The 16,494-nt window shown below is 34.1% G+C and overlaps 1 protein-coding gene across 1 annotated transcript in view; it reads right to left on the reverse strand.

Annotated features, from left to right (window-relative positions):
• Positions 1 to 1,787: 1,787 nt before the first annotated feature.
• The window catches only part of THOC2 (THO complex 2), a 121,626-nt gene continuing 106,919 nt past the window's right edge, over positions 1,788 to 16,494 (reverse strand). The window contains 7 exon segments of the mRNA XM_014544948.1: positions 1,788 to 1,924; positions 7,759 to 7,804; positions 8,266 to 8,342; positions 10,226 to 10,383; positions 10,466 to 10,535; positions 10,878 to 11,015; positions 15,665 to 15,700. Coding sequence (XP_014400434.1) covers positions 7,777 to 7,804; positions 8,266 to 8,342; positions 10,226 to 10,383; positions 10,466 to 10,535; positions 10,878 to 11,015; positions 15,665 to 15,700 — 507 coding nt within the window. The 3' untranslated portion in view covers positions 1,788 to 1,924; positions 7,759 to 7,776.

Consider the following 16,494-nt stretch of genomic DNA (forward strand, 5'->3'; position numbering starts at 1 on the left):
GAGGAAGGAAGAAAGAAAGCAGAGAGGGAGGGAAGGAGGGATGAAGGGAGGAAGGAAGGAAGGTTGGTTTAACAAAGAAGAAAAATCAGTGAGTTCTATCAACAACATAGGCTTGAGTTAAGTCCCTAGATAAGGATGAAATATCTTTGTTTCTTAGTGCCCACTCTCAGAAACCATTCAAGACAGGCAGACTATGATGACTTCAAAATAAAATAAGAAAACATTGAACATTTTATCTGTGAAAGCCCTCAAGTGGGGGAGGGGGGTAGGAAAAAATGAAATAAAAACACGTAAAACATTCTTCAGCAACAAGCAATAGCTTGTCAAAAGTAAACAGAACACATAGCAACAAAAAGGAACCAATTTTACATGATCAACAAAAAAAGAAAAAAATGACATCACATTTTTCACAAGGGCATGATTTTAATAGTGACTTATATTAAGATGCAATGTCTGCTAAATTATAAAAATTGCTTTAAAAATATATTGACTTAATTATACTTATTTCCTTTCCTTTATGTATTGACATTTTTCAAATACTGCATAATGAAATAAATTCAGAACATAATCATTACAACATGTGGCAAATAACTTATCTGCCTAACATTTTTCTCATTTATTTTTAAACTAATGCTTAACGCATTAAACTTTATTGATGAAAATACTACATTCACATATTTCATAAAACCAGAGCTAGGAGAGCCTTAAAAAATAATCACACTTCCATGAAATGCTGACAAATAATTTACATATCATTTCTATACAGCATTCTGTTCACATCATGTATAATCTTGATATCATAATTATAATTATGGATACACTAATGTTGAACTTACAATTTTAATACTTAAAAATCATTTTTCCTGTCCATAACTGATGGATGGATAAACAAAATATGGTACACATTCATACAATGGAATATTATTCAATTAATCAAAAAAATGAAGTTCTAATACATGCTATATATATCATGGATGAACCTTGAAATCATGACTTTATGTAAAAGAAGCCAGACACAAAAGGTCACATGTTGCATAAGTACATTTTTATAAAATGTCCAAAACAGGCAACTCTATAGAGATAGAAAGTATAACATTTCCAGGAGCTGGGGGAAGGGAGAATTGGGAGCGACTGCTAACAGGTGGGGGGTGATAGAAATGTTCTGGAATTAGTGGTGATGGTTATACAGCATACTGAATAGTAAAAACCATTTTAAAATGGCAAGTTTTATGCTCTGTGAATTTTATTTCATTTTCTTAATAGCAAAAAAGTCAATGTTCCAATTAAGAGTATCATGACGGCCATAACTAGAAAAAGAAATAGGTTCTCAGTCATGAAGATGTCAGTCACAACAGGAGTATTACTGAGCAAGGGAAAATTTGGTGATATATTTAAGGGTTAAAAGATAAAACTGCTATTGCTGTAAAAATGTAATGATGATCTTTCCCACTTGTAAAGATGAAATTAAAAATTTTTACAAGAGGCCAAAATCCTCAAGCAATACAATCATCCCAATATTTTCAAATAGGAGTTCATACACAAATGCAGTCTATCTACATCATTAAGGAACTGGTTCCAGGAGGCGATTTCCTCTCCTTTCTGAAAAGAAGGATGAACTAATAAAACAGTGAAATTTTCATTAGATGCTGCTTCTGGATGGTGAATTTCGAGTAAAAATTGTATACTCAGGGACCTTGCTGCAAGGAACTGTCTGGAGGTGAAAATAATGTTCTGAAAATCAGTGACTTTGGAATGTCTCGCCAAGAGGATGGGGGAGTGTATTCATCTTCTGGCTTAAAGCAGATTCCCATTAAATGGACAGCACCAGAAGCTCTTAATTATGGGAGATATCGTTCTGAGAGTGACGCATGGAGCTTTGGCATCCTCCTCTGGGAGACCTTCAGCTTAGGGATCTGTCCATACCCTGGAATGACAAATCAGCAAGCACAAAAGCAAGTGGAAAGAAGATACTGGGTGTCAGTCTCTCAGCAGTGTCCAGAGTGTATTTATAAAATAATGCTGAAGTGTTGGAATTACAAACTTGAAAATCAACCCAAGTTTAGTGAATTTCAGAAAGAAAACTGCCATCAAGAAGAAAGTCACATAGTGATGAAACAGTGCCAAATCAGCCTTCCAGCAAAATAATATTTTCTTCTCACTAACAATGAGTTTATACCACATTACCTGGAACATTCTCTAAGGTTTTTTTAATTAACTATTTATTTTAAATATGGGCCACTTTTAACCACTGTAAATAAGTAACCCCAGGCTCTAACTGCAATGGATTGCATGTATCTATCTTTTTTACACCTAGAACTGTTGCTGTTTCTCAAAGGGTTTCTACTTCAAGCTCAGTTCAGAGTTGGCTGCCCTCCATCCTAGACACCTTTACTGTATTAGTGCCATAAACTGCATTGGTAACACCACGTCTGCAGAACACAGTCTAACAAAAAGTGGCCCTCCATTCTGCTAAGACAAGATTACCTTTGTAAACATCACCTTCTATTAAGAATTATCTGAACATCCTGAATTTTTTTTTCTTTTTACTTGCCAGAAATAGGCCCTGCTGAATTAGTAACATTGCCATTTGCCTATGTTCTATCACGTCCTCCTCCTTTGTTAGGGCATCAGAAAACTGCATGAAATGACCTCAAAGAGCACCCCCTAAGGGTTGAGGCAGCTGATTTTAAGTGATGTTATTTTAGAGAGACCAATGACAGCAAGAAACAAGTTTGAAAAGTAGGGTGGTCTGGAGAAAAGAGCAGCTAAACTGATGATCAAAGTAGAGAAGAAAGACAAGTAAAAATTCAGCCTTCTTATTAGAGGTGTGCTTTTATAGACACACATTATCTAATTTTATGATCTAAGTCACCAAGAAGGTCCTAAGAAAAGTCTCAATTGTTCATAGATTCCTCATAAAAGAGCCCTCTTGGTGGCAAAATTTGCTTTAGAGAAAATATATGTCCACCAAATCAATAGATTGTTTTTGGTTAAGTGTCTTCACCTCAAAGAAGGCATCCCAGAATTTAGTTCCCTTCATTTTCACCAGTGACTGAAGCTGTCAGGATTTCATGATACTAGCTCTCAAGTTCTTTCTCTTTCTCTCCCTCTCCTTCACCCCTCTTTCTCTTTCTCCCTCCTTCCAAGTAAAAAGGCATATATGGATGAAGTTGACAGCTAAAAAGTCAAATGAACACTTATAAGGAAGAAAGAAGTTAGAGGGATAGCCATCCACTATACTCCTTTCATTTACCCCTATAGTGCTACCTAGGATGTTTCATGTGGATAAAATGTAACTCAGAGTTAAAACTGGGAATTTATTGACCTGAATCTTAGCGTACCCAGGGGTAACTCTCAGAATAAATGCATGTATTGGGGATAGTCACGCTCGGGGTAAATGTGGTATGAGAGCCTTTTGTAAGTGTTCATGTCTATGTCCAGATAAAAACAGCACAGCACCTTAGTGAATATTTGGTCTACCTTAAGTGGAAGAAAGAAATAGAAAATTCCTCCTGTTTTCTCCAGCTTTTCAGTGGCTATGAATATCAGTGCAAAGAACTCACACCAAGTACTTTTAAAAGTATAAAGAATGCCCTAGCTGGTTTGGCTCAATGGATAGAGCATCGGCCTGTGGACTGAAGGGTCCAGTCAAGGGCACATGCCCGGGGTGCAGGCTCGATCCCCAGTAGGAGGTGTGTAGGAGGCAACCAATCAATGATGCTCTCTCATCATTGATGTTTCTATCTCTCTTTCCCTCTCCCTTCCTCTCTGAAATCAATAAAAATATATATTAAAAAAGTATAAAGAATGATAATGAAGATAAAAATAGTTTGTGTATATCATTTCAATCTCCTAACAAAACTTTTGTACACATCCAATGATTCTACATACAGACCCAAATGAAAGCATAATAAACCTGCCCTCAAAAAATATGTTGCAGCATACAAAGCAACTTCTTTTTAAATAGTATATTATCAAATACTATAAATAAACGGAACATTTTTTTTGAGAGAAAAAAAAAGTCAATGCTGTTTCACATCAATCCCAAAGAGATACACTTAATACTTCTGTACATAGCTCTCCAAATGAAGTTAACAGAGTTGCTGAAACCTAGCAAGTAATAAAGAAAAATACTTGGTTGTTTGATTATAAGGAAGGAATGAAATTACTGCCTTTAACAAGATCACAATCTAAGTACAGGGACATGTAACATACTCATATATAAATAAGAATCAGTGACTAGGACTCTGTAAGAAAGCCCACAAACACACATAAGCAATGGGAAACTACAGAGAAAGAAACTTAATTAGACACTCTCTACTCTAACACATTACCAGCATCTAGGACTATGCCTTGACATGGCAACACAGTCAACACAGTCCTAAAATAAGCAATCTTTGGGCACTTCAGTCGAAATAAGGCTCATAACAGTAATTATAAAATCAACTGTTTATAGGGGTTAGTATATAATGGAAACAAATGAAGTGAGCTGGGTGGGGACTGATTGAAATAAAGTAAAAATTTAAAAAGACTCACTCTCTATATAAGGGGGAGGGGGGAACAGCACCTAGGCAGGTCTAGCTGATTGCTGCCATACAAAAATCAGAACACAATATTGCCAGATGTCCCAATTTTTCAAGAGAAACTGAAATTCTGATTTGTCAACTCTTCTGATTTTTAAAGATGATCACTTTTTAAAAATGTTAAATATTGTGTGACTCCAGGAGATACATCTAATGAGCCACGTTCTGCCCAAGGCCTGAGAATTTACAACCCTGGGTTTAAAGCATAAAAGAACTGATTAGGTTACACAGATGAGACTGGAGCTGAGACGGACCTGCAAAATATATTAGGCCTTATTGGAGCGGAGGATTAGAATAGGAATGTAGTATATTACAAATACAGATGGAGAGGATAGAGCTAACTGCTAATATTCTTTGAAATCAAGTATAAAGTCCAAGATTGAGCCTCTCAAAATCTGGGAGAAAGTCTCAGTTTAGTATAGCATAGCATCTGGTTCTAAAAGGACTCAATGATCTAACTTAACTGAGCTCCACATTCATGAATTGAGGACCACATGTATCAAATTCAAATTGAGAAGCTAAAGGATGGTTCTAAAAAGAAAAATTTAATTGGCAGGAATTTTTAAAGATTAAACTAAAGGAAAGGTTAAAGGAAAAGCAGCTAGTAGTGTTCAAGGAACTAAATCAAGGAGAGATAAGGAATTTGGACAAAGACTTTAGCAATAACAAGTGAGAAAAGATAGAAAACAAGCAGGAAGAATGGTGCAAGTAAAACTGTGAGACAGAAAAAGAAGACAAAAGACTTTGCAAGGAATTAAATCTGGGTCACATTTATATATTGTATTTCTTAACTCTAATGCAATCGTTTTAATGTTTCTGAAATCAGGATGATACTTATAATAAATGTCCTTTCTCTATTCACTCTTCTCAAAAAACAGGTATAGAAACCAATGATTCTTAAAATTAATGACATCGTTGAATCACAGAAATGTGAGACACGCAGCAGCTCTCCTTTCTGTAGAATGTAAAATAAAATTAAAAACAGCAGGAAGCAGCAGATTTGAGGTAGTCTAACGGTAAATGGTGCTAATCCGAAATGATGAGACCTCTAAAGGTAAAGGCAGAACAACAGAAAGACCTAGCCAACCCTAGAATGTATCCAATAGGAGGCAGCTGGCAAAAGGAAGTATCAACCTCACAAAATTAAGAGACTACCCAAGAAGAAAGTACAGTACATAATTGTCAGCAAGAAATTGAACAGAATGACCATCATGCTAAATGAACCTTAAAAGGATATCTGAATTAAGAAGCTCTGCTACAAGACCACCAACCTAACACCCCAGGCCAGTCTTTTCCTGCCTTTGGTCCTGAGAGATTATATAGAGAGGTAAAGTACAAATAATCCATGGCCTATGTGAAGAACTCAAAGGAATCTTTAGCATAACTTTCACATACCAAAAAAATAATATTTAGGTACTGAGTAAAGACAGATGGATAAAATCACAGTGAAAATTGTTAGTTATGGTTAGCCCATTCCTAACAAAGATATAAGAGGTAGGGTTTTTGGTTTTCTTTAATAAGGAGACCGTGTGAAAGGAGAAGTAAAAAGCAAAATGCCAAACTAAAAGAAAGGCTAAGCCTGGCTGGTGTTGCTCGGTGGTTGAGCATCGACCCATGAAACAGAGGTCATGGTTCGATTCCCAGTCAGGGCACATGCCTGGGTTTTGAGCTGGATCCCCAGTAGGGGGCCTGCAGGAGGCAGCTGATCGATGGTTCTCTGTCATCATTGATGTTTCTTTTCTATCTCTTTCTCCCTCTCCCTTTACTTTCCTCTCTCTGCAATCAATAAAAACATATGAAAATTAAATAAAAGGTTAAGGTGAAGAATAAAAAAAGATTAAGAGTTTATAGTTCACTAGAGAAGATAGCTAGTTGTTGAGGTGGAGATGACTAAAATTGAAGAATGGGCAATAATATTACTTTTACAATATTTCTAATTTTAAATAATTACTAAATTCTAAATGCTCTCTCATAACTCTCATTTTACCCCACTCTACTACTTAGATAACAAGCACAGATAACGAAGCAGAAAAAACACACTATTAGTCAGGAGGTTACCTATCTGGAACTGCAAAACCCTGCTTTGCAGACAAAATAACATTAAAAAAAATCTATACCCTATAGCTTATACCCTAATACAGAACAGGCTCTTAGACATTTCTCACTCTCAGAAACAACTGTAAAGAGTCTTGGTTTTCTGTATGGTTTTATAAAAAAAATGGAAGCAGCAAATAATATTTGGGGGAGGGTACAGACAGCAAGCATACTTGATATCATTAAGAAGTGACAGCTAATATGGAAGCAGGAAAATGGACTATAAAAAGAGTAAAAAAACTTCAAATACAGTCACACTGAACCATTAAATGTAGAGGGTAAATTATCCTACATACCTCAATAATCCTAAGGCATCACCAAACAATAACTATTTAGATGATGACCTGAGTGCTCAAAAAAGTCTATATTAGGTTCTGAACACTCTGACCACAAAGACAGTGGACTATTGTCCACATACAATTTACTAAAGATGGTTAAAACACTTTTTAAATCTCACATAAAGCATGAATACCTTGAAAGCAAAGCTGCAGATTTTAAATTCTAGAACTAAAAGCACAGACCAGATTTTTCAGCTTTGCAAAACCTGGGCACCGGTAGAAAAAGAGGCACAAAAACTTAAAATAAAAATCTCCAAATAACATGTCTGCATGAACAGGCAAAAAGAACAGAGAACACGAAAGGGCAAGAAGACCTATGTTTAAGTATTGGCTCTGCTAGCTAGAGTCTCTGTCACCCTCCTCACCTTAAACTTTCAGAGTCTCAGTTTTTTCACCTGTAAAATGCAGATGCCACAACCACCTACAAGGCTATGATACTTAAAAAAAAAGTAATTAATTATCCAGAGAAGATGGGAATGAGTGGTGAAAAGAAAGCCAGATGTTCTTAAATACATCTTGGTGTTTAAAAAAAAAGCATAGCTAATCAGCAAGCTTAAAATGAAAACAGCTTAAAAATAACTGTGAATTTTGTTTTGCATCTATACCCAAAGACCTAGTCATTATATTTAGGTGAAAAATGCTACTTGTACTTTGCAAAATGGATCTAGTTTCTTCTTCATCATCATCATCAGACCTCATTTCATAAAATTTCTCTTTAAATGAAAAGGTGAGAGAACACTCACCTTGATGGAAAGTCTTCATTATCTGTGTTTGTCCGAGGACTTATGAGTAGATGACAAATTAAGGGGAAAACTAGGGAAAAAAGAATGGTGTCTCATCTTTTAGTACAATCCCTTAGCTTGCAGGCCTATTTGGCTCTAACTAGCTGGTAGCCTCAAACTCTACCAGCTCTGCTTGTCTGCTGCATCATCTTGCCCTTCAATTCCCCATGCTCCCAGCCCAAGGGACTCTGTTCTTTTTCTTCCTCTCAATGATAATACAGACAGAAGGACTCCAAAATCCCTTGGTGGCATAAGACAACCTCAGTCAACAAAGAAGTTTAAAAAACATATCAATTCTCCCACTTCCACATTTCTTATATTTGAAAGGATTAACTGGAGAGACCATTTAAAAGCTAAGAGGCTCTTAAGCATTTAGAGCACATACTACAAGGGTACAATTCTAAACATGAACAGTATCAAAGCTTTCCATTTCACTGATTAAAAGCATCAATAAGATGAAAAGGATATTGTTTCTTCTCTTCCTTTCCTCCTGAACTGTCCCGTTTCTCTTTCTTTTCTATCTTTTCTTTATCATGCCTGGACTCCTATAAGGAATGGTGGAATTAGTTGGGGAAGGGAAAACCAAATTAAAAAATCAGCTCAAAATCTCTTTTCAATCACCCACCAGTCATAAATTTTTCTTCAAAAACTTATTTAATATGACACCAAAAGCACAAGCAACAACAAAGAATTGGATTTCATCAAATAAACACTTTCATGCATCAAGTTACACTATCAAGAAAGTGAAAAGACAATCTACCAAATGGGAGAAAGTATTTGCAAATCATAGATCTCATAAGAGTCTAAGTATCAGACTATATACAGAATTCTTACAACTGAGCAACAAAAAGACAAATAATCCAATTAAAAATGGCCAAAGCATCTGAATAAATTTCTCCAACGAGGATATACAAATGGCCAAAAGGCACATGAAAAGATACTCAACATCATTAGTCATTAAAGAAATGCAAAATCAAAACCACAATGAGATGCCACTTCACACCCACTAGGATGGCTATGTAATAAAAAATAAAATTTAAATTAAAAAATGTTGAAAGAATGTAGAGAAATTGGCACCCTCATGCATTGCTGGTAGAAATATAAATTGTGCTGCCACTGTGGAAAACAGTTTGGTGGTTCCTCAAAAAGTTAAACATAGCATTACCATATAACCCAGAAATTCCACTCCTGGGTATATACACACAAGATTTTAAAACAGGTATTCAAACATATACTAATAGCAGCACTATTCACAATAGCCAAAAGGTGGAAAACACAAAAGTCCAACAAATGGTCAACAAATGTGGTATATTCATACAATGAAATATTATTTAGCCATATAAAGAAATGAAGTACTACTGATTCATGCTACACTATGGAAGAGTCTCAAAAACATTATGCTAAGTGACACAAAAGGCCACTTTATTACATGATTCCATTTATATGAAATATCCAAAATTGGTAAATCCACAGAGACAGAAAGCAGATTAGTTTTTTTCAGGGGATAAAGGGAGGGGAAAATGGGGAATGCAGCTTAATGGGTATGGAGTCTCCCTTTGAGGTGATGAAAATGTTTTGGAACTAGACAGAGATGGTGATTGCACAACATTGTAAAGATACTAAGTGCTTGTATACTTTAAAATGACTAATTTTGTTATGTAAATTTTAACTCAATTTAAAAAATATTTAAAAGGAGCAACCTCCCCTCTAAAGCATATAGAAATCTTTAAACTATCACCTTATAATTTTCTAAAACTGCTTTTAATAACTATAAATTTAACAAGTATAAATATATAAAATATACATATTTTGAATATACAACAAAATAATGCTTTACACTTTAGTGATGACTTGCTTACTTAATGACTGATGCATGAGATGTATTTTGAATATCATCCGTTAGTAAGTATCTAAGAGAATGCACACTACACTTAATGTGAGAATCAAATACAAGTTGCAAACACATAAGGTTATTAGGAGAAAATGTTATAAAAATGTTTAGAATCACAAACATTTTTTACTTTATGACTAATGATCAGGGAGAATACATGTAACCATATTTTAATGATCAGGGAGAATACATGTAACCATATTTTAATCTCATGAATACAGAGAAATTAAAAAGCATTGTTAGTGGAGAAAAAAGAAAACACAAAAAGAAAGGCTGAAACTCAAGGAACAGAAATAGGTGGGAGTGGAATGGAGAGGAAAGGAATTTCAGAGGTAAACTAATTCTACCCTCCCAGTAACTTGGGACTGAGTTGGTTTGAATTCCCCAGATAACCTGCCCTCCCCTACTGTCTCATCTTTCCATCCCAAATAATTAACAAAAGACTATTTGACTATAAAAGAACCTCAATATTTGCTGCATTTTCAAAGGGTTAATTTTCTAAGTAAAGTATATTGTTCCTTTGTTTTCCCAATTTACCTTTTTGCCACTGGAGGAGATTTTATCCATTTTTTCTGATTTAAATGAATCACCGCCTTTTTCTTTGCCTGAAGATTTGGACTTATTTTTTTCCTTGTCTTTCTCATTTGGATAAGGAGACTCACATGGGCTTTCACTTTTGTGTTTTGAAACCGCCACTAAAATTATAAAAGAGAATCATGAAAGCCATTTCCAATTCAGTTTGACAATTGTTTCAAAAGTATTGGTAAGTCTACCTACTTGTTCCATTTTCCTCTTTTCGCCTCTTGGTTAAGTCCGGTAGCACTTCACGGTCATTGTTTGAGTGATCCTAGAACCAAGAATTATGAACTACATTGATCAAGAGTTTTTTGTTTTGTTTTGTTTTTAAAGTATTACTTTTATGCAAGAAGCGCACAGCATTGTAAAATATTTGTGATAGTTTCACATACTTGGTAAAATGACATGAAAGACAAGCAGAGCTGGGAGAGATTATTAGGCTGAAGATCCTTATTACTGTAGAAGATTCAAACACACTTTAGGATGAAAATACCAATTAAAACACTAAATAACAGATTGCCATGCAACAAACTAGTACTTTAAAAAATAGGCAACAAACATACTATTGTACACAATAACGAGCTTTCCAAACTAGTTTTAAAAAATTACAAACCCTTTTCCGTTCCTTCCTGTCCTTTTCATCTTTTTTCTCTCTTTCTCTGGATCTTTCCCTTGACTTGTCCAAATCTTTCTTGTCCATTTCTCTCTCCTTACTCTTGGACAGTGGTGAAGGAGTATGATTAAGGTAGAGCTGTTAAATTAAGGCAACATTACTAAAGATTATTAGTTTTCCAGTATTGGTATCATTTGCTTGACTGTTTATTTAATGAAAGACAATTGGTAGTGAGACCCCAAGTCAAAACTGGTGAGCTGTCTGGATTACAAGAAGTAAAATAAAAGAGCATGGCACAAATTATGCAAAGACTTCAATTCTTGGGCTTATAAGTCTTTTCTGCCTCGGAGTATATCATGCATAGATTATCCTAAATTATTTTTACAAATGTAAAGGCTACATAGTCTCCACTTCTGAAAGCACTCAAATTTATATCTAATTATCACAACTAACTGTGAATTTTGCCTTACTAGTTCTAAATAATTCAGTAAACTATATAGTCAGCTGCGGATGATGAAACACCTCAAAGACTGAAAAATGATAAATCAATGTTCTCCTCTGCTTATTCTTTCTCTGCCAAACGGCCCATAGGCAATAAAACAGCCAAAAATCAAGGATTGCTAACTCTAGTAATTAAGAGATAACTTTACTTATGCAAGTTGTAAATATGGAAATCTACTATAAAAGAAGTCATTCAGGAAGCAATCAAATACCTAACCTTACAGCATTTATAACTGTGCTACAAGCTTATGTTTAAGACATTAAAAGTATTAGGCAGCAGAATACTGAATATAACTTGTTACATAACTACACAATTCTAGATATACCTTAGCATGGAAAGAACAGTGAGTCAGAAGTCAAATATTGTTACACAATGAAATCCTTTGATATTCAAAGGAATACATGAAAAAGACAAACATCACTTTGAGAATTAAAGAAACACATTATTTTAACACCACCAAATATTTTCAATTCAGCTGGCTCAGAAATAATGCTATAGTTATACAGAAGTAGATTCTTTAAAATTTCAATGTTTAAAAGTTGGTGATCAACTGAAATAAACAAAATGTTCATTATTAACAAAGAGCAAGAGAATGAAAAAACAGTCATAAAAGTGTTTGTGCAAAATGTACTCTTGCTGGGTATAATGCACTAAATGACACTTCAAGATTTTCTGTATGCGAGTTGTATTCCTGTCTTAATATTACTCATGAAACTGACAAGACAATGGAAATAATATATTACTGCAATACTTAAAAAAGATTTCTCTAAAGGAAGTATTGCTTAATTCTCCCAATAGAAACAAAAAAATAGTTTTGGTACAAATAAGCACCCATGTACACACACATACATACACGCGCACACACATACACAAGAATGAAGTTTTTAATTGTGCCTAACTTGAATTCTGTATTGCTAGAAATTGAGAAACCTAGAAAATTTTAGTTTAGAAATGTATTCAATTATATTCCTTCTTTCTACCCTCTTAAGAACAGTTCTGATCACAATACTCTTTTCCACAAAAACAAAGTCTCTCATTACCTATGGGGATAAAATGCATACTCTTCAGCTTAGGTATTCCAAACTCTTCGCAATCTTCGCACAATTATATCCTACTAGGGATCACCCAATACATTCTATGCTGTGGCTACTACTGTTCCCTAACACCCTGCCCTTCCCAGTTCTCTTCACCAAAATGGTTGTTCACTTTTACCTTAATCCAGTGGTTCTCAACCTTCTGGCCCTTTAAATACAGTTCCTCATGTTGTGACCCAACCATAAAATTATTTTCGTTGCTACTTCATAACTGTAATGTTGCTGTTATGAATAGTAATGTAAATATGATATGCAGGATGGTCTTAGGCAACCCCTGTGAAAGGGTCGTTCAACCTCTATGAAAGGGGCCGTGACCCACAAGTTGAGAACCGCTGCCTTAATCTCTTAAAATCCTACTTAGCCTTCAAATTCAGCTCAGAAGTCATCATCAGTTTGACTGTCCCTCGACTCTGCAACTCACTTTCTGGTAAACTCATATTACTTCATATTAACCTTTTTGTGATAGGAATTCCCTGTTAAATTCATGTCATTTATTTTTTACCATAGTTTCCAGTATGGTAAGGAACTAATGTATCTTTTCTGCTTTTACACACTTACTAGTGCCTTGTACACACAGTGAGTACTCAATAAATGTCTGCCAAATAAAATTAATGATTTGTTAAATTGATCTGCATGAAGCATTGTTGAATTTTGGGTTTTATTTGCTTTATTTTTGACATTATGTTCATTAGATCCAAAAAACAATTTGATTGATTTTCAAAATCTGTTTAAGAGAACACTGCTATATTTTTATTAAGGCTACAATATATAAAGACAGCCTCATTTGCAGGCTTGGGTTTGGTTGTAAATACTTGTTTTAAAATGGTAATAGAAATTAAAAGTAGCATTCTCTTTTGAGGTGGGTATTGCTGCCCTCCTAAATTACATAGAACCTACGTTAAAGGAGCATGCTTTTCACACATTCTTTATCAAATGCAACTAGTAGGATTGCTAGGTAAAAATACAACTGACCAAAATTGGAAATATGCCAATTGGAAATTGGGGTAAAAGGTGAACTGACAAAATATTTGGATACTAAGCTAGATTTTTCTCCCTTTTAATCAAGTGAAAATAGTAAGTAAAAAAAAAAATTTAAAGAGTATCCCAGGGCATAACTCAAAGGTTAAACTAAAGCACGGAAACAATTTTATATGTACAAGTGACAAGACAGCATGAAAAAATAGACACATTTCTTTTGAGTCCTCTAAAAAATAAAAGCTACCCCAGGAACAGTAAGTATATACAGATCAAGTTTAGAGATCATTCGAAGTCTAGTAATTTTTGCCCTCTGACAAATATAGGCTATTAAAATTTCCTACACACATAAAAATGCAACATCAATTACTGTGCAGACCAGTAAACTTTGGATGCTTTACCAAAGTCCAAAGGCCTAAGAATTCATTTCAAATATTTATTTAACACCAAATAATATTGCCAGGTACCATACTAAAGCACAAAAGATCTGAAAGTGGTGTGAAACTCATAATTTTTAGAAGTGTATTCATATGCCATTTTCAAAATGTTCTGGTTGTCTGTGTAATAAACCTATTGAATTTTGAATGTCCAAAAAGTCACCGTCTTTTTTTTTTTTTAAAGAAAAGAAGTAGTAAGATTGACTTAAATCATTATAAGTTTAAAAAAACAAGACAAACATGGTAAAAGAGTTAGGAACCCTGTCAACTACTGTTGAAATGGGTGCTAAGAATCAAGGAACCATAATGTCTTTTCTTGCAATTTGTTTTCATTGTGGTAATAAGAACATCTGAGGAATCTTAACTGTAGTCCAAGTTTTGATACTGACAAGTTATATGCCACTGGGAAAGGACCAAGAACGTCTTCAGTCTCTTAGTCAAAAATACACTAACACCTATGCTATCTACCTCATAGAACTGTAATGAGCACAAAATGAGATAACATATGTTTCTCTCACATATGTTTATTTTCAAAAGGTTTTCACAAATGTAAAGAACCATAATCTTCATCATTGATTAGAAAATCCAGTTAACTTTATATAACAGCAGGTTTCAAACTGCTTCAAAGTATGTTTCAGAAAATAAATATTCACAAGGCAACATTGTAAACCCATAAATTTAAAGTAGCCCACACAAGCCACTGATGATTAAAACTGACATACACAATCCCGAACTGGTTGTGAAAACCTATTATATTGCAATACATATTTAATGTAGCCAATGAAAAGTTTTACTTTAAAAGAAAGCATTCACAGTACAAGCTGACACTCTTTTGACTAATACAGTATATTCTAAAAACAATGCTACAATTTCAGGACACAGGCACAATGGCTAATCTAAACTGTTAAAAATTAATGCTTATTTGCCCAATATCCACAGACATTTCATTATAAAGCTATAAATCTAGAAGCAATTAGTACTGTCAACTGGCTTTGTTTCAAAATTTCATTTTGTATTGGTCCACCAGTAAAGAATCATACTTAGATATATAAGAGGAGGCAAAGTAGAATATAAAAGTAAAGGAGAGTACAAGTTTTATAATAATAAAGACAAAATAACATGAACAATGGACAATTCAACTACAATAATGAAATGAACTCTGTAATAAGATATACAAACTGCACATTATTTTTAATAGCAGTACTACTCAAGAAAGTAGAGTAATAGGCAAGAATTAATACTGACATGTAAACACAACCATCAAGTTGAGTATTCCCCCTCCAGGAAAATGATTAGTTTATACTGACCATATTTCTTGATATTATGCTGCAACTACCAAAAAGGTAGCTCAGCATAGGCAATATAAATAATTTTATGGATAAAGATGGGCTCAGTTTTTAGAATGGTTATGTGAATGCATCAAATTTATGTTTTGGTCTTTCAGGCTGTCTAAAAAAGTCAGAAAACAGCCTGACAGATTTGTTTTAAGAAATTATATAAGCCTACTCCCCAAAACAGGCCAACAATGTCTTCCCCAAACCTTAATTTCCAGATTTTGAAGCATAAAAGGGTAATGCATAACACAGCAAGCAAGGAGAGATTATAGAAATGTTGCCACATTACACACATTTTAGAACAATCTCATTAAAAGGGACCACTGTCATCCATTGTTTCAGTTTGTGATAGGTATTCATTAAAGTTATCGTACTGAATTTACTAGGGCAAGGGTAAAGAATTTTTTTGTATTACTTAGGCATGATGATTTTAAAAGACTCAAACCTTTGCTGAAGACTCCTTGAGTTCGATGAGACTGTCCTGTAGAAAATGAATGGAGATGACAGGTGAGCTGGCATAGTTCTCAGAACCCAGAAGAACTTTGGGAGATATGGCTGTAACCTGGAAATAAACCAGCTACTTCTTGTGAGGATAAATCTCGTGATGTCATTAGTACATGAATATCAACAATAAAAAAAAGCAAAACTATGTAATGGAATTGTAATGTTAAAAAAAACTAAATAAATTATATGTACTCAATGTAAAAAATAAAACTGTCTCTGCTCAGAATTTAAAAATAAATGTCAATGCCACATTTTCCATTACACTGTAAGTTACAGGTAATGTTAAGAGGCTTAAGAAATCAAGCGATTTTTTTTCCTACACAAAAAGTTTAAAATAGTGGGGGTCACTGTGGAAGAACAACACTATCGTGCATTTTTATAGTTTTTCTTTAATTGGGAGGTTTCCATTTTTACTTTACTGTGACTCAAACATAAATAAATATATATATTTCATATCCTAGCCAGAAAACTCAGTGGCATTATATTAAAAGAAAACAAAATGTAGTATTATAAAAGACTGATTTTTTTTTTTGCAAAGTGCCTCTGATGGTGCATCTCATACCTCCCAGAACAAAACAAAGCAAAACAAAAAAACAAAACAAAACAAAAAAAAGCACTTCAAAGAAAGAAAAGGAAATAAATTACAGTATTCCACCACAGTGCTCTTGATGAAGAATTAGTTAACTTACAGTTTTAAAGTTCAACGTATTGCAAATTCAAAGATTCCATGAAATTAGATGGCTTTAGAATTAAAATTAAATATCAAGCAAG

This window comes from Myotis brandtii, unplaced genomic scaffold, assembly GCF_000412655.1.
Source record: "Myotis brandtii unplaced genomic scaffold, ASM41265v1 scaffold39, whole genome shotgun sequence".
Taxonomy (NCBI): domain Eukaryota; kingdom Metazoa; phylum Chordata; class Mammalia; order Chiroptera; family Vespertilionidae; genus Myotis; species Myotis brandtii.